Consider the following 21,334-nt stretch of genomic DNA (forward strand, 5'->3'; position numbering starts at 1 on the left):
TACCTTTAACACCTTTGGTTTCAGTTATGCAATAACTTTTGGCCATTGACTGCTCCCACTGCATCTCTTGCAGTGTTTCCCACACTACGTGCTCCTCGGGAGACCGAGCCCCTTTTGGCAAGGTTCCATTTGGCAGTCACACCAAGATCAGGGCAAGCATGTGCGTGGGCTTCATAATAAAATAATCTTTGCCCTGGGGCGCTGAAACTGCACAGTCTTTCCCTGACAGTTTCACTTGCCCTGAGAGAAAGAAAAAAGAGGAATAATGGGAATCTGGCTGAGAGCTGAACTCTGAGAGAGGGGTTTGAGGAATATCCCGACAGTGTTCATTGAAAGAGTAATGCTGTCAGTTTTGAATCAGTATAAATGTCACACACCACGTGTTTTTTCCCCCAGACATTTCTGCGCTCATTCTTGGTTTTAAACACTGATTTTGTTTTGTTGCAATGTGTTTGAAAAATGGTTGTTTCTCAGTTAGTTCACTGTTCATAAGACATAACATTTCAACTTCATATACGAAAGATACTGATTCTTATTACTTTAAAAAAAATCTAAATAAAATAATTAAACGCAACAACAACGATGATCATAATATGCTGCCACAAAGCAATTTTAAATACATTGCTTTGTGGTGACATATTATTATTATTATTAGCAGTAGTAGTAGTAGTAGTAATAGGAGTATTTTTGCTTTAGGTTCAAACCAGTTAAAATGTGAATGAGGCCAGCGCCCTTTGTTATCTCATGTAATTGTGTCACGCGTTGAGTTTGGTGTTTCTTTTTTACATGGACCTCAGAGTTGGAGTCCTCTGAATAGTACATGACATATCGACTGAAGAGAGAGTGAGGCAGCTTGTCCTCAGTAGGAGGTGAGAGAGGGAAAGGGAGGGCGGGGGAGTGAGGGGGGTCGAGTGGGAGGAACTTGTGGAGTTGGTCTGCAGACTTCATTGAGAACTCGGACCGCACCAAGTGAGCATCCATGTGCTGCGTCCTCTCTGCGCCTTCACTCCTGTGCTGTTGGATTTCAGCTCCACTTCTAAACTGAAGGATTATTTATTCTTTTTGAGTCAGCATCTGGATTACAGCAACGTGCGGATCTATGCCCACCCCAGACGACTTTTGTGTAGCGTGAACAGGAGGAATGTATCGTTTCTTTGTGAAACTAGCATTTCTGATTCCTGCCATCGTCACCACGCAAGGTAAGAGAGGAGACTCTCCCCAAGTTAGATCAACTTAGTTCGGACAGACCGTGGCTCTCTCCGGCGCATGGTCTGTTCTTGTAGCGCTGTTCAACTTAATCGTATCGAGAGCGCGTCTCAAGCTGTTGGATGCCACTGGGGAACTTGATGCACCTGCGGAGTTGGGAAACCACTGTGGACGCAGCGGTTCACTTGCACTTGTAGAAAAAGTTTATTCAAGAAGTTTGTGAAAACGCGTTGCATTTCAACTATTTTGAATGATGTCGCGGATAATGGATGCGTGTGTTGGGGCCAGGGGACGCGTGGGGGGATGCGAGCGAGTCGAGGGGGGGGAGGAGGGTCCACCTTTTGTCTGCTTGTGTGGGAGAGTGTTGTGAGTGGGGGCGGGTGGGTGAGGGGGTCTGCCGGTAAACAATGCCGCGAGGAGAGTGTTTTATGGCTCGTGCTGGACTCTGATTTCTTTTGTTCCGCTTCTGAGCCGCGCAGCTGCTGCGCTCCCAAAGCCACGCACACACGCACGCCGGCACCGCGCGCGCACGCCTGCTGGCCTCACCGGTGTCCACCCCCTCACGGACACTCGCGTGACTAATCAATTACCACCTTGCATGCGCCCGCGTCTTAACGTCGGAATGCCCTCCAATAAAGACGCGCACGTTTAAAAACAAACAGACAAAAACACCTAGAAGTGCGACTAACACAAAAAGAAAAAGAGGTATTGAAATACAGACGTTTTGCATTCATGATTTCCCTCCTGCTCAACAGGTCTGAAATGTTCTCTGCCCACTGAATCATGCCTTAACGGAGGAAGATGTGAAGCCACCTCAAACGGAAACGGAGAGTGCAGGTAACCAACCAAACTGCTGTATGGTTCATTCAAGTGCTCTGCGCTAGATGGCATCAAGTCGATGCCACTTGATGTGACACTTCTCATCAACCAAACTGTGTTTGTGTGCTTGTAGGACAGTCATAAACTGGCTATTTTTAAGGGCGTATGCCAGAAATAGGTAGCAGTCGATTCATGACTCAGTGGGACAATGCAATGGAATAAACTTCCATCTTAGCAACCTGTGACCCTTCTATTGCAGATATAAGGTCAGATTTCCCAACTAAAGTGGAGCATGATAAGAGCAGCAGAACATTCACACAAATTTGAACAATGAAGCATGTTTTGTGTGTGACATAGACTCAGAAACCACAGCAACAATTGGCCGCAGGCCTTCCAGCAAATTACACCATTTATGAAAAGTACACTATGACTATCACCCTATCAGTTGCAGATGCAGGTGTTTATAGATATATAAATGGCTCTTGACTTTGTGGTTAAAATCCTGTTGCTCAACTTTTTTATTGCCTTCAGCGGAGATGCTACTATGTATAAGACTGTATTTCTTCTTGATGTTCCTTGTTTCCATGTTTTGGAATTTCTCCACTGTAGTACAAATGCTTATGGACATTAAAGAAAAGGGGGACATATTCCCCCCTTTCATTCCGGGCTTTGAGTGGCCCCAGTGCCCGGCAACCAGAGGCCCTTGAATTTCCTCTCTACTGGTTTGCAAGAAATGAGCCCCTCTAGGAGCCAGCGATGCATTATTTCTGGCCTTACGCTTTCCTTAAAAAGAATCCAGAGGAAGAATTGAAAGTATACCGGCATAGTTCTGTGATGCTGGTGTGGTGAGATAACCGGATAAATGTGAGCCCCCCTCGGACTCCCACCCCAAGGCTTGTTAATGAATGCAAGACCCCTTCAGCAGCAAAGTGAGAGGACGCGTCCAGTCCTAAATCTTGTTTTTCTCCCCTTTCATGGGCGACAGCTGGGGCTCGCCCGCCGCCCGTCACCCATTGTTCTGTAGTCAGAATAATGCTGTGTGACTAATCAGAGTGGGCCTTCCCATCATGCCACAGCCACCCCAAACACCACAGCACACACCAAACCTCTGCCATAAGTTCAACCCACCCCCCCTTTCTCTCACCCACCTCACCCGCTTGCGATCGCCATTAGAAAGCCAGATGGCTGTGAAATGTAATTGGATTGGATGTCAAGAGAGTGAGATTAATTGGAATAAAGTGCTGAAATTTGAAGGCAAACAAGTGGACACAGAAAAGGAGCCAGATTGTTGGGCGATCTGGTTGTTTGCAGGTGCAAGTATCTTGTATTCTCCCAGAGTTCTGCCTATGTAAAGTTGGTTCCCTCAAGGTAGCTTCCTGGGGGAAGACCTGGTCGACTTTTTACCTCTTTGTTGTTATCTCTGGTTGAGGCTTAAGGATGAGCTCGGGGGAGGGATGGACTTCCCCCGAGGGGATGCGATCATGGCGGGCGATTGACTGGTCTTCGGGGACAATGGGGGACCTATTCAAGAGGCTATACTGCTATCCCACAGAAGCCACGAATTCACAGTATCTAATCACCCCCACCCCTCCTGGACACACACACTGTCAGCACGTGTACATATGTTCGCACACCAAATGCCCTACAAAGCAGTTATTGTGGCCTGCATCTCTGCACAGTCCAATTAAGGTCAGGACCGTCATTTTTTCCATCCTCTCATTTATCATTCATTCATGCTAAGCAGTCATCGTAAATCATTCTCATGTCAAGAAATTGCAGATTACAGCATAACTTTATGAACTCATCAAATGGCTAGCGTGTACCTCCAATTACTGAGGTTGCAGAAGTGAACACAGCACACACACAAGGCGTGAGCTATTATGTACTTATCCCAATCCAGCCGTTGATGTGCACACAATGCACCGTGTAAGCCAGCGGTGACACAGATTTAAGAGGTAAGATAGATTAAAAGCCTCTTTCCCCATGGTTTCCCACGAGTATAACAGTAGGGTGAGTGAAATCACATGCTGGCATCAGAAACAATGTTCTCTGTAGTAACAAGACGCTTTTCCTGTGAATTACAACTTTAGGAGACACTCTTCTGTCTCCTTTAACTAGTGGTATCCCTTGTAGATAACTGGCTTTGCAATTGTTCAACAAGTTGGTCTCAGAAAAGGAATATCTGAAGATCAAAGGATCTATTTAAAAGAAGTAGTCTACTCTGTTGGGTAACAGTGAATATTGAGGTTGACTGTCTGTTTCCCACGAAGGCGAAGTTATCTTGTTATGCAGGCGACTTCAAAACATGCGAGGGGCACAGCGTCTTGTGAGTCAAATTTAGATCCTGTATGTGAGCCAGCCATGAGGGCGCAACGGGGTTGAAAGGTTAGCGCCCTAGCCCTGCTTCACATGACCACTTTGCTGAAATAGACACTGTTTTGGTCTGAGGTGAGGTGTTAATAATAAACGGAGAAAACAGCCCACTGCATGTCTGAAATGTTCCAAGACACTTGACCGAAATAGGCCAATTGCTTGCTGCGATTGATCCCTTGTGACCTTGCGCAGTGCTGTGTGCATATTGTTGATAAAATGTCTTGGACGGCGTGTCTGGAGCAACACTCAAGAGACGTCCCTCTTGGTCTTGAGGAATGCTGTTCTTTATTCGCCCTCCTGTGGGATTATAGCCGTGGTTACTGTCAAGGCTCCGATATACGTGAGCTTAAGTGAGCCAGAAGCGTACAAGTGGATGAGTGGCTCAAGTGTGCCTGCTGGGCTCCATTTTATTGGGGTTTAAGCTCTTAGGCTGCCACTCCCCTGGTATGGCCCATTCCACGGATGCCAGGGGAGGTTGTTGGGTGCCGTGGAAAGTTGTCCTATCTTCCCTACACATTCAGATAAATGTAAGAACCTTCCACTCTATTGGATTAGAGCCACCATTTATCAAAACCCACTGATATGGTCTGCTGGGTTTTTATAGAGATGTTTGAACTTGATGATCAAAGTTGCTGTCAAGAGACATAACACAGCATTTGGGGTTAGCTGTCACAAGCCACAACTGTTAAAGACGGAAACCATCGACTTTAAAGTGCATAAACACAGCCCCAAATGTCTCCACTTACATATTGTTTCAGAGTTTTCTTACAAACCAATTTGCCGTCAACATTTTTTGTAAGCGATCTGGCGGTCATTTCTTAAACAGGTGTGGTGCCTTATGCAGGCCCTGGAAGTATCTCCGAAGTCCCTTTAGAGAGTGATGCCCAAAACAGATAGGTATAATATGTCTGTATTCTTGCATTGTTAGCAAGAGACATGGCTCAGTTACAATAGAGCTTCCATCAAAGTTGTTAAGTCACGCTCCCTTGCCTGTGTGCAGATGTGAACATCAGGGGTCCGATCTTGGCCCGTATTCGAGCACTTTACCTAAGCAACAACAAATCAAACCATGTTAGACAGAAGACTTGTGGAGGCATAAAAGGACAAGTGATATCGGAGAGGAAAAAGATGGTGCACCAACATTGTTTATGAAAGGAAGCACCAAAAGTGCAAACTCACTGACTCATAAATTACTGAGCACGCCCCTTCTCATTTACATTTTCCACAGTGGTGGCATTTCCACCCCAGACCGGGGCTGGTTTTGTGTCGCAGGATAAAGTCACCCCAAGTGTGGCAGATGGTAGATCAGGCGCAGCAGGAGAGAAGGCAAAGAGGCTGTCCCGGCAGTCACAAAAGTGTTTGGGTCAGGGGGTCAGGGAAGCATCTGCTCTGGCCTGAGGGGGACATTGCAGTGCCGGGAAAGACCTGTTGCCGTGGTGTGTGCTGGTGAGCTTTTTCAGCATGTGGGTGGATCTTTATCTGACTTTAGGACAAAGAAGATCCATTTCATGTTGGGGTGGGGTGACACACACACGGGTGCACTCATTAAAACCCAGAAACCCAGAAAGTTAGTATTTAGGCTGATGAATTAGATTATTTTAAAAGATTTGAAATCAAGCAGCTTCAAGGACTGCCTCAATGTTTCTACAGCCATTTGCGAATTGCCACTGTCTCTGCTCCCTGTGGAGCACACGGGGCTGTTAAAACTCCACGATTGGTCTAACCTACCTAAATCAACAGAGGAGTTTTCAACACTGGGCTGTGACATACAGACTCTGCTGTTAAAAGGAAACCAGTGGGAGCTGTAAAGCTCCATTTCTGGGGGTTAGAGAAAACAAAGCCAAATGTTCAGGAAAAGACTCAGGCATCCAGTGTTATGGCACATTGGTTAGAAGAAGTTAAGGTGCATATAAAAATTGTTCTTGTGATTCAAAACATATTGATAAATAAACCAAAGCCGCAACAGCTGACTTCACATGGCTTCATTAGGTCCCTAGAGAAGTGGTTAGTTTGTCAGTAGCCCATCTGACTAGGGGACAGAGGGCAGGGAGGAGGAGGGATAAGGAGAGGAGAAAGGAAGAAGGGGGGAGGAGGAGTCCTGTCCAACAGCTGCCTTTATTAACATGCACACCTGCTCCCTGTGGAGATACGAGGAGACTGAACAGATGCCCTTCCTTTCACATGCACGCTCACATCATCTGCAAAGCTACTCACATACTACCTTCTGTGGGATTCTGTATATCACTTGTGTATTTGCTGTCTAGAAAACTACAACATAATGTGGTAAACTTGAGTACAAATTCCCACAGGAGTGTGATTTTGTTCCCTTGTCATAATAAAACAGGAGAACTACGTAACTGTGGTAGAATCTGTCCTTGATTCGTATGTGAACTGGCTGGAAGAACCCAGGGGGCTTAAGGCCTGAATGCTGTGTTTCATATGCTACATTCAACGTCGGCATAACCCCCTTGATCTCTATAGCCATTGGGTACGAGTGCAGACAGCACAGTGATGAAAGGTAGATGGCTTGTGTTTTCAAGGTTCTGGCACTGTCTAATCCACATAGTCATACTACAACAACATGTCTGCCGTGTTGCGCCATGGTTTTTATAATCGGTCTGAACAGTTTAACAATGTGGTTTCTGATCTTCAAAACATTCTCTTTCTCATTCAAGGTGCCCCACTGACTATGTCGGCAACAGGTGTCAGTTTCCCAGTCCATGCAGCCCATCGCCTTGCCGCAACGGCGGCGAGTGTCGTGCCGTTTCTCATGGTAACACCTTCGACTTTCGTTGCGTGTGCCCTCTGGGATTCAGCGACCGGCTATGTCTAACACCGACCAACCACGCCTGCATGAGCTCGCCTTGTCGCAACGGAGGAACCTGTGATCTCATCAGTCTTACTGTGTACCGCTGTCGATGCCCGCCTGGATGGTCAGGTATGTGGATAGAAAGTATCTTAAGTGTTTTAAGTTCATATTCCCTCACTAAACGGCTTCTTGATATTTCAGGAAAATCATGTCAGATTCCCAACCCATGTGCATCCAATCCTTGCGCAAACGGGGGCCAGTGCTCTGCGTTTGATTCCAACTACGTCTGCACGTGCCCACCTGCTTTCCACGGCCCAACTTGTAAGCAGGACGTCAACGAATGTGCCCAAACGCCCACGCCGTGCTTAAACGGCGGCGTGTGTGTCAACGAAGTTGGGTCGTACCACTGCCGCTGCCCTCAAGAGTTTACCGGCCAGCACTGTGAGACTCCCTACATGCCATGCAGCCCATCACCATGCCAGAATGGCGGGACATGTGTTCAAAAGGGAGAAACTACCTACGACTGCAGCTGCTTGCCAGGTAAAACTTAAATGAGTAAATGCACACTTTGTTATGACATGCCATAACATCTCACTCGCCCGTTTCCAGTTCTCCTGCCAGCCAACACTAGCAGGATGCAGCTGTGCACCCATTTCCTACTGATACCAAATCTAGTGATACACCCTCATATATTGATACTCATCATCTCACACCCTATTTATGAGGTTGCACAGAGAAGCACTGGTAGTATCCTACCATATAAGAAACAATGAGTCTAGTAAATACAATCTTCATAAAAAAAAAAACAAAAAGTACCGGTACTCAACGGGCCACGCTTTACTGTCATTTACTGACAATCGACAGACCTTATCTCTTTTGAGGCTGATAAGATCCAGAAGGTTGTGCGTAATTATTAACCAAAGCAGATGTTCAAGATGCCTCCCCTGAATTTCACATCTTTTTTCCCCCGAATCAACAGGTTTTACAGGCTACCACTGTGAGCACAACATTGACGACTGTCCGGGCCACAGCTGCCAGAACGGTGGCGTGTGTGTGGACGGGGTGAACACGTACAACTGCCAGTGCCCCCCGCATTACACAGGTAATAAACGATGAAACAAGACGGGGATGAATGTGAGTGCTGAAAGAAGAAACTGATCTTTGGATTCCTCTCCAGGCCAGTACTGCACAGAAAATGTGGACGAGTGTGAGTTGATGCCAAACGCGTGTCAGAATGGTGGAACTTGCCACGACACTCACGGCGGCTTCCACTGCGTCTGTGTTAATGGGTGGACGGGCAGCGACTGCAGCGAGAACATCGATGACTGTGCAAGTGCTGCATGTTATCATGGCGCCACTTGTCACGACCGCGTTGCATCCTTCTTCTGCGAGTGTCCGCATGGACGTACAGGTACAGCCCCGTCATCATGGCATCATGGATGTCACTGAAAGAAAATATATTCTAAATGAAGAAAGTCTTATTTTTGAAACTTACAGGCTTGCTGTGCCACCTCGATGATGCTTGCATTAGCAATCCGTGTCAAAAAGGCTCCAACTGTGACACAAATCCAGTAAACGGCAAGGCGATCTGCACGTGTCCGCCGGGTTACACCGGGTCAGCATGCAACTTAGACATCGATGAGTGTTCGCTTGGTAAGCTATTCAACTCTCACTTGGATTATTTTGCTCATCTGACTGATCATTTACTTTATTACTATAGGTGCTAATCCTTGTGAGCACGGAGGTCGCTGCCTGAACACCAAAGGGTCCTTCCAGTGTAGGTGCCTTCAAGGATATGAAGGACCGCGTTGCGAGATGGATGTCAACGAATGCATGTCTAATCCATGCCACAATGATGCAACCTGTCTGGACCAAATCGGAGGTTTTCATTGCATCTGCATGCCAGGTAGGAGTGTGAAATGTAAATATCATGGGGAGAGAATTGGCCCAGTATTAACTATATTCTTCAACCTCAGGATACGAGGGTGTCTTTTGCCACATCAACACAGATGAGTGTGCGAGTCAACCGTGCCTCAACAACGGCAGATGTGTTGACAAGATCAACTCCTTCCACTGCGAGTGCCCCAAAGGTGAGAATTGTAAAAAAAAAAAAAGGCACCTGACAACTGGCCTTTCATCAGCCCTCTGGCTCTGTTCCACAACACCTTTAAATCACACAATAGTCCAAGCCATGGCTTCAATAGAGTGAATCATTTACCACCAATGAGTGTCTGACAACATGAAGCTTAAAGTTGTGTAAATGATTAACAGTGTGGATCGTGAGGAGGGCGAGGTGGATCAAGTCACAGTACCATTAGCATATTTGGCGGGCACGGGAGTTTGTGTAAGAGCTTAGCGCCAAAACTGGGGGCAGGGTAGGTTTATTGCTAGTAAGCCGGAGGAGGCCATTGTGTTGTTGTTTAAAAGAAAAGTTTCTGTGCACAGTAAGAGCCGAGAGCGGGGGAAGGGTAGGAAAAAAGGAACGTTTTCAAGAGCAGTCTGTGCGTTGCAAACCTAGTTATTCAGCTTTCCTATTTAAAGATGATAAGAAATACGAAAAAGGAGGTTTAAACACCTTTTTAAAAATCACTCTGCAGGGTTTTCCGGGAGTCTCTGCCAGGTGGACATTGATGAGTGTGCTAGCACCCCTTGCAAGAACGGAGCCAAGTGTACGGATGGACCCAACAAGTACACTTGTGAATGTACCACAGGTATATAAAAAATACTTTCTGTGTCTTAGCAATGAGGTGAAGTCTTCCATTTTATACTGAAAGATTTGTCCATTTCTCCTTCCTCTCAGGCTACACAGGACAGCACTGTGAGATCGACATCAATGAATGCTACTCTGACCCCTGTCACTATGGCACCTGTAAGGACGGACTAGCCTCATTCACATGCTACTGCCGCCCAGGCTACACAGGCCGTCTGTGTGAGACCAATATCAACGAGTGTCTGAGCCAGCCCTGCAAGAACGGTGGGACTTGCCAGGACAGAGAGAACAGTTACATCTGTTCCTGCCCAAAAGGCACTGCTGGTAAGACTTTCAATTTCCATTGGCTCTAGTGACAGACAAGACCAGCACGGTATTAACAGACCATATGATCTACAGGTTTCAATTGCGAGGTCAACCTGGATGACTGTAAGAGCAAACCCTGTGATTACGGACGGTGCATCGACAAAATCAATGGCTACGAGTGTGCATGTGAGCCTGGCTACACAGGTGAGCCCTGGGTGGAGTCAACAGGTTTTGGGGGAGGGTCCCCTGAGCATAAGGAGGGGCAGGCAGGACAGGTGGCTGGCGGGCCCACTGATGCAGAACAATGGTGTCAGGTTGCCTGTGTGGGGTGGGGAGGGCTTCATAAAGGAGCAAGGCCGTCAACCTGATACACACACAGAAGAACAAAAAGCACCAACTTTGTTTGCCATTTGAAAAGAAAGTGAGTCAGGAAACAATTTGTAAAGTGATACTTTTTAAGGAGTTTGGTCTTCAATCATCTGTGCGGCACAAGTGAATGAATAGTTGCTTGTGGTAGTGTTGGCCTTCATGCCGGTTTCGACTGGTAGTGGTTGTGTAAAAAAAAAATCATGAAGTGTGTGAGCTGCTGTGCATCCCTCCTCCCTTCTGTCTCCTCCATCTTTTTGTGCTGTTGTGGTGAGTGTGCAGGGCACGACAGGGCTGAGACACAGGCGGACAGAGGTCCATTGTAACTCAAAATCAGGCAGTTGGACCCCCTCCCCTCCTGATTGATGAAGAGCTGGGGAGGGGGGAGTTGAGCAGAGGACCAGAGGGGGGGGGTTTAATTGTTGCTCGGCCGTGTGTGAAATGGGTCTGGCCTTCTGTCCCTGTAAACAGCCCTTGCGAGGTTAGGTGTCCTGGATGGGGGCTGGTGTGTGTCTGAATAGGAAGAGTTTGTGCACACCCTCCTTCCTGGCAGTACACCCCCGCCTCTTAAAACCAGCTCTAACCCTCCTGCCTATTCAACAGGCCGCCATTCAGTCAATAGGGAAAGGGCCTCCTGAGGCCGCCAGGCTTGGTACACACTGAGGCCACGGCATCTCCTGCCTGTTGAATGCGGAGGGAGTCTTTAGTGTTAGCTCAGCCTTTTGTCCCAAAACCGCAGAGTGCACCTCGAATAACAGAACGTAAAGGCTTCGAAATACCTTGACACGGAAAAAAAAATCCAGCACTGAGGCATTCACTAGCTATTTCTTTATTTCTTACTGTTTTAGGACTGCATACATTTATAGTCCAATTTGCAAAAAAGTTTGTGGCATCTATGAAGAGAAGTTGTTGGAAATAAACTTTCTACTCTGTAATGAAAATGTTAAATTAAGATTGAAGTTTATGTGTGAAATAAATTCACTCGTTAACATAATAATAATAACCATCATCATCACATGGAATAAATCACAGTTCTGTGTCATGACGGACACTGCAAAATGTGGTAAATGTGACGTGAAATATTACCATACCCATCATGTTAAACCCCACTAAAATATCTTCCAGGATCAATGTGCAACATCAACATTGATGAATGCGCCATCAACCCCTGTCACAATGGCGGCACCTGCATCGACGGCATCAACAGCTTCACCTGCCTCTGTCCTGAAGGCTACAACGATGCTACGTGCCTCTCTCAGGTGGATGAGTGCAGCAGCAACCCCTGTATTCATGGCCGATGTCAGGATCTGGTCAATGGGTGAGTGCTGCCGCGCAAAAATCAAAAGCAAAAAAGGGAAAGGCTTCAAATCTCATACGCAATAATGTGATTCGTCCAAAAGCTATAAATGCACCTGCGACTCTGGCTGGAGCGGACCCAACTGTGACATCAACAACAATGAGTGTGAGTCTAACCCGTGCATGAACGGAGGAACCTGCAAGGACATGACCAGCGGATACCACTGCACCTGCAGAGTGGGCTTCACTGGTGAGTTTTAGATTCTCTTCTTGGAGAGAGCAGGTTCAGTCAGGCGGCATCTTACTAAGGCGGGCTGTCTAATTCTGCCACCATAGGACCTAACTGCCAAACTAACATCAACGAGTGTGCGTCCAACCCCTGCCTCAACCAGGGCACCTGCATTGACGATGTTGCTGGATACAAGTGCAACTGCTTGCTGCCCCACACTGGTAGGAGATGTAACAATTAACTCTTATCACGCTTTCGCCTCACTGCTGACCATCCATGGATTGTTTTCATAAAAAACACCACAATATGAGCAAAAGTGGATTTATGTGTTTCGAGGATCAGCACGCCTGCTAATCGGGGATAACAGCTTGTGTGTTTTGGAAAACACAGTTTATCTTACTGCACCCCATTCCCACTACGGCCACATCCTGTTTCCTGTCTGTGATCTCACAATGGCAGGAAACAGGAAGGCCCTTCCTATTTGGTGGAATAGTAATGGAAACGGATTAGTGCTGGAAATGAAGTTCTTGGATTTTGATGTCCTTAAAAATGACAACAGGGTTGTCCAGGAGAATGCATCTTGACGCTGCTTTGTTTGTTGCCAGGCGATAACTGTGAGATCCTTCTGGCACCCTGCAACTCCAGGCCGTGCAAAAATGGTGGAGTCTGCAGGGAGGCTGAGGACTACCAGAGCTTCTCCTGCATTTGCCCTGAAGGATGGCAAGGTACCGACCTGTTCACACTAGTATTTCACTTTCAACAAGCTTCTTTGTTTTCATGAAGTGACTAACATTTCTGCATCCTCAGGTCAAACATGTGAGATTGACATCAACGAATGTGTGAAAAGTCCTTGCCGAAATGGTGCCACGTGCCACAACAGCATGGGAAGCTACCAGTGTCTGTGCCAGCCTGGCTACAGTGGGCAGAAGTGTGAATCAGACATAGATGACTGCAAACCAAGTAAGAAGTCGTTTTTCTCGTCATAGTTTTACAGCCGTGAGACAACAGTGACCTCACAGTCGGCCATTTGTGTTTCAGATCCCTGCAGTAACGGCGGTCTGTGCCGCGATGGCATCAACAGCTTTGCATGCACTTGTCTGCCGGGATTTCGCGGCGGCCGGTGTGAGCAGGACATCAACGAGTGTGAGAGCAATCCCTGCAGGAACGGAGCCAACTGCACCGATTGTGTCAACAGCTACACTTGCACCTGCCCACCAGGCTTCAGCGGCATCAACTGTGAGATAAACACCAATGACTGCACAGACAGGTACTACAACTTTCTCGAATATTGTCCTCTGATGCCGAAATGGTGTTGACAATTAAAACACTTTTTTTTTTTGGTAGCTCTTGCTTCAACGGCGGCACCTGCGTAGATGGAATCAATGCCTTCACCTGCATGTGTTTGCCTGGATTCACCGGCAGTTACTGTCAGTATGACATCAATGAGTGTGACTCCAGACCGTGTCTCAATGGAGGCTCCTGTCAGGACAGCTTTGGGACGTACAAATGTACATGTCCCCATGGCTACACCGGAGTCAACTGCCAGGTGCCTCGCCATTCTGATTCTTAAAATATTTCAAATCCTATATTGGTCCTAAATATGAAACCACACTCTCACGCTGTATTCATTACTCACGATCTTCCTTCCTTTGTCAGAATCTTGTGCGCTGGTGTGATTTATCCCCTTGCAAAAACGGAGGCTCGTGTTGGCAGCAGGGAGCCTCCTACAACTGCCAGTGTCAGACTGGATGGACTGGCCTCTACTGTGACATCCCCAGTGTGTCCTGCGAGGTGGCAGCACAGCAACAAGGTATGAAACCATTTTTTTCCCCAATTTCATGGTGCAACTTGATGTCGGTTTAACCCTTTGTTGTCATTACTAGGTGTGGAAGTGGCTCACTTGTGTAGGAACTCAGGACAGTGTCTCGATGCTGGGAACACACATTACTGCCGCTGCCAGGCGGGCTACACCGGCAGTTACTGTCAGGAGCAGGTGGACGAGTGTTCACCAAATCCCTGCCAGAATGGAGCCTCGTGCACAGATTATCTCGGGGGCTACAGTTGCGAGGTATGTGGTCACTGATATTAACTTGTATGAATAGTGTATAAATCTTGCCGTGCCACATGGTGCGAATGTTCATATCTACGTTTCATTGCCCCTTAGTGCCTTCCTGGCTACCACGGTGTCAATTGCTCCAAGGAGATCAATGAATGTCAGTCTCAGCCCTGCCAAAATGGAGGGACCTGCATTGATTTGGTCAACACGTACAAGTGCTCGTGCCCCAGAGGAACTCAAGGTACCTTTCCAAATAGGCCTTCAAGTGTGCCCTTAAGCATTTCTATTTTACCCTTTGATCATTCTCACACCTTTCGTTTCTCCCCTCTAGGGGTCCACTGTGAGATCAATCTGGACGATTGCAACCCCTTTACTGACCCTGTCACCCACGAACCTAAATGCTTCAACAACGGCAAATGTGTGGACCGCATCGGTGGCTACCAGTGCATGTGTCCCGCGGGTTACGTCGGCGAGCGCTGTGAAGGAGACGTCAATGAGTGTTTGTCAGACCCTTGTGACCCCAGGGGTTCTTACAACTGTATTCAGCTCACCAACAGTTACCGCTGCGAATGTCGCACCGGCTACACAGGTAACAGAAACACCTGGTTGGGGAGCATCCTCAGTTTGCAGGGTCGTGTACTGATTCGTTTTGTGCTTCAGGTCAGCGTTGTGATAAGGTGTTTGATGGCTGCAAAGGAAGACCCTGCCGAAATGGAGGAACATGTGCTGTGGCTAGTAACACGCCTCATGGTTTCATCTGCAAGTGCCCACACGTAAGTGCATTTTACGATTCATTTTAGGCTTCATACATAGAACAGGACCAAAAATGTAATGGCGACTCTGACTTCCTTCAGGGCTTCACTGGTTCCTCTTGTGAGTATGACTCTCGCTCTTGCGGCAGTCTGAGCTGCAAGAATGGAGGAACATGCGTGTCGGGTCACCTTGGCCCACGCTGTCTGTGCCCTCCCTCCTTCACTGGACCAGAGTGCCTCACCCCCACTGACAGCCTTTGCATCTCCAACCCCTGTTACAACGGTGGAACCTGCCAGATCACACCCGAAGCTCCATTCTTTCAGTGCAGCTGCCCCAGCAATTTCAATGGCCTCCTGTGCCACATCCTCGACTACTCCTTCAATGGAGGGTTCGGCCGGGACATCACCCCGCCCCCTGAGGTGGAGGTGAGCTGTGAGAACCCACAGTGCGATGAATGGGCCGGGAACCACATCTGTGACTCACTGTGCAACAACCATGCCTGCGGCTGGGATGGCGGAGACTGCTCACTCAACTTTGATGACCCATGGCAAAACTGTTCAGCAGCACTTCAGTGTTGGCGATATTTCAACGACGGGAAGTGTGATGGTCAATGCAACAGCCCCGGGTGTCTCTATGATGGCTTTGACTGCCAGGGGCAAGAGGGACAATGCAAGTAAGTCAAAGGTTTAAGGAAATATACCACATAGACTTCCACAAATACTAACCCTTGTCTCCTACAGTCCGCTGTACGATCAGTACTGCAAAGACCACTACGCGGATGGTCACTGCGACCAGGGCTGCAACAACGCGGAATGCGAGTGGGATGGGCTGGACTGCGCCAACAACATGCCTGAAAAGCTAGCAGACGGGCATCTGGTCCTGGTGGTCCACATCCCGCCAGAACAACTTAAAAACCACTCCTCAGCTTTCCTAAGAGATCTGAGCAGTGTCCTGCACACAAACGTTGTCTTCCGCCGCGACGCTAAAGGAGAGCCAATGATCTTCCCGTACTATGGCAATGAACAAGACCTGGCCAAGCACAACATGCTAAGGCGTTCCGCAGACGGCTGGCCTGAGTGGGCCACGATGCCCGCCAATGTTTTAGGCCAAATGAAGGAGAGCGTCACAGCCATGGTCAGCCCAAGGAAACGTCGGGAGCTGGATCCAATGCAAGTGAAAGGGTATGGAATTTCTTTTATTTGCGATTGCCCGGTAAAATTGATTCTAGTAATAGTCGCGTCCGACATTACATTTTGTTGACTTATTGTTATTAATTCATGCTTGCAGCTCTGTTGTCTACCTCGAGATCGACAACCGTCAGTGTTACCAGCAGTCCACTGAGTGTTTCCAGAGTGCAACTGATGTGGCGGCGTTCCTCGGTGCGCTTGCTTCCAGTGGGAATCTCAATGTTCCTTACATAGAGGCTGTCACCAGTGAGTAACTGATCCATTGCAAGATCCTATAAAGGCGAGTTAACGAGTTATTTAACCGATAACTTTGCCCACTCTTTGTAGGTGTCAGGCCAACTTCTCCTGGTTCTGAGCTGTACCCCATGTACGTGGTCTTCCTTGGCCTGGCTGCTTTGGGTTTTGTCTGCCTTGGTGTGCTAGTGTCCCGAAAGCGCCGACGTGAACATGGTCAGCTCTGGTTCCCAGAAGGATTCAAAGTATCAGAACCAAGCAAGAAGAAGCGCAGAGAGCCTGTAGGAGAAGATTCTGTCGGTCTGAGGTATGCAAGAAACTGAACATGAAGTTTGTTGTATTTTTCAATGAGGTTTTCTAACCTGTTAATCTGACCTACAGGCCAATGAAAAACATGGACATAAATCTCATGGATGACAATCAAAACGAATGGGGTGATGAGGATCCTGACTGCAAGAGATTTGGGGTAAGAGCCTCATAAGTTAGAAGTCACCATACATGATTATGAAAATTCATAAGTCTTCTATAAAGCCTTATAAATGGATTATGGTGTTTTATGATTGTACACATAGATGAGACCTATAAGAACATTCTTTGCACAATCTGTGCGTGTCAGTGCTAACTTGAGAATGGTTTCCAGTTTGAGGAGCAGTCCATGCTGGATCTGGGTGACCACACTGACCACAGGAAATGGACACAACAGCATTTGGATGCGGCCGACCTGAGGATTGCGTCCATCGCTCCGACGCCTCCTCAGGGAGAGCACGAGAACGACTGCATGGATGTCAACGTCAGAGGACCAGGTATGATCTTCTTCCCTTTCCTGTTTTGCCTTAAATTCAAAGAACTTTTATTCACTCTCTCTTTTGTCTTCCAGACGGCTTCACCCCGCTGATGATAGCCTCGTGCAGTGGGGGTGGACTGGAAACTGGCAACGGCGAGGAAGAGGAGGATCCCTCTGCAGAAATTATTTCAGACTTTATTTACCAAGGAGCCAACCTCCACAACCAGACTGACCGCACTGGTGAGACCGCCCTCCACCTGGCGGCCCGCTACGCTCGCTCCGACGCTGCCAAACGCCTCCTCGAGTCAAGTGCTGATGCCAACGTGCAGGACAACATGGGTCGAACTCCTCTTCACGCCGCCGTGGCTGCAGACGCACAGGGAGTCTTCCAGGTAAACATTTGGACAAACAGTTGATTATCTTTTTGCCCATAATTGTACATGCTAAACAATGACTCTGCTTTCAGATCTTAATCCGAAACCGCGCCACCGACCTTGATGCTCGTATGCATGATGGGACAACGCCCCTGATTCTTGCCGCCAGACTGGCAGTGGAGGGAATGGTCGACGAGCTTATCAATTGTCACGCTGATGCCAACGCCGTCGACGATTCAGGTACCTTAGATCACATCGACATTGCCTCCACAATCCGAAGAGCACTCAAGATTGTGATGATCATCTTTGTCTTCGCTCGCCCTGTAGGGAAATCTGCTCTTCACTGGGCTGCAGCTGTTAACAATGTGGAGGCTGCGGTGGTGCTGCTGAAGAATGGAGCCAACAAAGACATGCAGGACAACAAGGTGAGACAGATATGAAATCCACAACATACTTATTTCATGTGGCCCTGAAAGCGCTTTAAATACTCCAGGTATTTCCAATTCATCATTTAATCTGTCATTTATGTTTTTAGGAAGAGACACCGTTGTTCCTGGCAGCGCGGGAGGGAAGCTTCGAGACCGCTAAGGTGCTGCTGGAACACTTTGCAAACCGGGAGATCACAGACCACCTGGACCAGCTGCCCAGGGACATTGCACAAGAACGCATGCACCATGACATCGTCCGCCTGCTGGACGAGTTTAATGTCGTGAGGAGTCCAGGTCTTCATGCTGCTCCCCTCAACACCGCCACTCTCTCCCCGCCACTTTGCTCCCCTAATGACTATCTGAGCAACCTCAAGCCCACGATCTCTGTGAAGAAGGTCCGCAAACCGAGCTCAGGGGGGAAAGGAGGCAAAGATGGAGGCAAAGACAATAGAGTCAAGAAAAAGAAGTCCCTTGATGGGAAGAATAATATGCTGGATACATCTGCAGCTCTGTCCCCTGTTGACTCACTTCAGTCGCCAAATGGCTACTTGTCTGATGTGGCCTCCCCTCAGATGACGTCACCTTTCCAGCAGTCCCCACCCATGTCTCTGAACCACCTCCAGGGGAATGGAGACTCCCACATGGGCCAGATGGGCATGGGAAAGGACATGAGCTGCATGTCTTTCGATCTAAACCCGCCACGCCTCTCGCACCTTCCCGTGTCTAGTCCCAACAGTCAGGGAACAGCTGGGAGCAGAGTGGGCCAGTGTGACTGGGTCTCCAGGATGCACCCAGGTGTTGCCCAGCAAGGAGGCTTTCCCATGTCTCATAACATGATGGGAGGCCTACACGGAGTCAGCACCGCCACTCTATCTCAGATTATGGGCTACCAGAACATGCAGACCAGCCACATTGGGTCATCCACGCACATGATGCAGCAGGCTCATTCGCGGCAGCTCCAGCATCAGAACTCCAGCACCACCACAGCCATGAACCAGAGCTTCCCAAACATCGAGCTCAACGGCTCCGACATGCCGCAGAACAATGGCTCGGGTCGGTCCATGCCGGTCCACACTGTCATGCCGCAGGAGACGCAGATCCTCGGTACCCAGTTCCTAACCCCTCCCTCCCAGCACAGCTATTCTGGACCCATGGACAACACACCCAATCACCAGCTGCAGGTTCCCGACCACCCGTTTCTCACCCCATCCCCGGGCTCCCCTGACCAGTGGTCCAGCTCGTCGCCACATTCCAACATGTCAGATTGGTCGGAAGGAATCTCCAGCCCGCCTACAAGTATCCACTCACAGATGAACCTGATCCCTGAACAGTTTAAGTAGAGACTTCTGAGCAGAATTCTTCCGTCTCAAGACTGAAATGGCGTCTTTTTATTATCTTATTTTTTATATACTAATGTCATAAACATTTTTAGTATTTTGTATTTATTTAAGTGCTTTTTAAAAACTGAAATATAAAGAAGATGTTTTTATATTTATGCTTTTTTTTTATTTTGCTTTCGTATGACTGGTAGAAAGAGACGAAAGATCTTTCTCCTGGATTTGTACACTGGTTATTTATTTGAGTCGTATGTTGCTTATTCACTGGATTATTTGTTTTTGTCACACCCCTGCCAGTTTTTATTTTTTTAAAGGGGATTTAATTGAACTATTTTCTGTACAGTTTTGTTAGATTATTTTAAATTTCCAGTATTAATAATTATATTGTTATTTGGCGTTATTTCCTGAAGTCTTATCACTGAATATCTTTTAAACGATGATCAAATTAATATAACAAATGCTTCATCATTTTGCTCGCTATACAGAAACAGAAGTCACATGAATGTGTAACTTCCTGTTTGGGACCTTGAGAACAAATATATGTTATCGATTGAAAAATGAGAGGAAATCCTTCGAGGTGACTCTGGGCCTATCTTTATTGACCGTGATCTGGACTTTCACTGAGAATGACAAGTGATGTTGCTTCTTTTGCCATGTTGCCACTGAACGCTGTTGTTATGGTTACCGTGTCAAAGTTCGGCCTCGTCGTGGGAAGTGGAAATGTTACATTCAACTCAGTCAAGAGACTGTGCCAGTGTGATTTTAGTGTGTTTTTCCTACGAGAAACAATGTGTTTGTGAGATCTCTTGTTCAAATGTCTTCAAGATTGGAGCGCATTTTGGGAGAAATAGGGACCTTCTGACACAGTCTGCACTTCGTGAAGGAGTGCGAGGTGTCTAAATGTCATGTTTTATAAACTAATCCAGAGATGAAGATGTTTTAAAAGATGTAATTCAAAATTCAATGGTCATGCAAAGTTTGCAAAGTATTGCCTGATTTAAATGTTTTTGTAAAAAAATGGTCTTGACTCAATAAAAACTGTTACATTTAAAGAGGCAGTCTACATTTTCTTTTTTCTTTTTTTTTAAATTTGAAAAAGCATGCAACAAATCAAGATGGCTCTATAGAATGAGTCCATCTGCACAATGGTTGAAAAGAACAATTGGTCCATTATATAAATATCTATTCCATTATTAACCTGTGTTACTCATGTCTCCGTAATGATCTTTTTCTTCACAGCCATTAGAATGTAATTTTTTGTCCATCATATTAAGCACATCCAGAACCTTGTTACCAAATACAATGTTTCAAACTAAAAAAGGGGAAACAACAATACAGTCTGTCTTTGTTTCATAGTCACAAATAATTGACTATATACACACTATAGTGACAAATAATTGACAGACTCCATCAACAGCGTCTCTTAAGCCTTCCTTTTTTCTGTACATTTCCCTTTAGCGCCCATGCACTAACTGTTCAAGACTTCTCTATACAACATCACCCAGTGAGGCGTCCAAGGAAAACATATTTATGTCCTAATTATTGCAACAGTTACAGGGCATGCTATAAACTATCACCGAGAATAATTAAATACATAAAATATTGCTACAGTGAGTTAAAGTAATAGTAGCTCCAAATATGACCACTGATCTCTGCAGGAAACAAATAAACGACATTGACACTTTTGCTTTAAAAACGATGACCTTTATTCCCATCTAATATTCAAAGTTATATTGTAGGGAATTCATATTTGATGATCGAGTCAAATCGACTTTAGCTTCTTGATAGACGGAAAAATGAAGCATTTTACACTTGATCGTTGAGTCAATCAAAAGTGTATGTATAGTCAGTTGAGTAAAAAAAAAAAAAACACTGAAATGACAAATAAAATCTCAACCTCACAGGCGCACAAACCTTCCCATTCAGTCAAGTCAATTAAAAAAGTCACTCGGGCCACGAAACAGTGCAGTCTGAAGCAGCGCCAGCACAAGCTGCGATAAAGATAAAACAGTACTTGGGTGACCTCTACCGGACGAATGTGATGACGACACGACACATACAACTGTG

General features: G+C 46.9%; 1 protein-coding gene across 1 annotated transcript; it reads left to right on the plus strand.

The window, feature by feature from the left end:
• The first annotated feature begins 968 nt into the window (after positions 1–968).
• On the plus strand, positions 969–20,291 carry LOC128767084 (neurogenic locus notch homolog protein 1-like). Its single transcript, XM_053878804.1, has 34 exons — positions 969–1,199; positions 1,962–2,043; positions 7,074–7,336; positions 7,409–7,747; positions 8,187–8,309; positions 8,385–8,618; positions 8,705–8,860; positions 8,928–9,113; positions 9,184–9,297; positions 9,805–9,918; positions 10,008–10,241; positions 10,317–10,427; positions 11,715–11,907; positions 11,990–12,135; positions 12,222–12,335; positions 12,720–12,839; positions 12,922–13,074; positions 13,153–13,381; positions 13,459–13,660; positions 13,771–13,924; positions 13,998–14,182; positions 14,279–14,411; positions 14,502–14,759; positions 14,831–14,943; positions 15,025–15,596; positions 15,664–16,104; positions 16,211–16,356; positions 16,438–16,651; positions 16,726–16,810; positions 16,985–17,147; positions 17,222–17,520; positions 17,595–17,742; positions 17,830–17,927; positions 18,038–20,291. The coding sequence occupies exons 1-34, from the start codon at positions 1,142–1,144 to the stop codon at positions 19,268–19,270; spliced, it is 7,413 nt and encodes a 2,470-aa protein (XP_053734779.1). The 5' UTR covers positions 969–1,141; the 3' UTR covers positions 19,271–20,291.
• Positions 20,292–21,334: the final 1,043 nt, after the last annotated feature.

Source organism: Synchiropus splendidus, chromosome 1 (assembly GCF_027744825.2).
Source record: "Synchiropus splendidus isolate RoL2022-P1 chromosome 1, RoL_Sspl_1.0, whole genome shotgun sequence".
NCBI lineage: Eukaryota > Metazoa > Chordata > Actinopteri > Syngnathiformes > Callionymidae > Synchiropus > Synchiropus splendidus.

What these genes read in the sequence shown, in the direction of transcription:
- LOC128767084 (XM_053878804.1), top strand. Translation starts at nt 1,142, where the DNA reads ATGTATCGTTTCTTTGTGAAACTAGCATTTCTGATTCCTGCCATCGTC. An exon ending in CCACTGCGAGTGCCCCAAAG is followed by an intron (nt 9,298 to 9,804) that starts GTGAGAATTGTA and finishes ATCACTCTGCAG; the next exon opens with GGTTTTCCGGGAGTCTCTGC. An exon ending in GGTGGCAGCACAGCAACAAG is followed by an intron (nt 13,925 to 13,997) that starts GTATGAAACCAT and finishes TGTCATTACTAG; the next exon opens with GTGTGGAAGTGGCTCACTTG.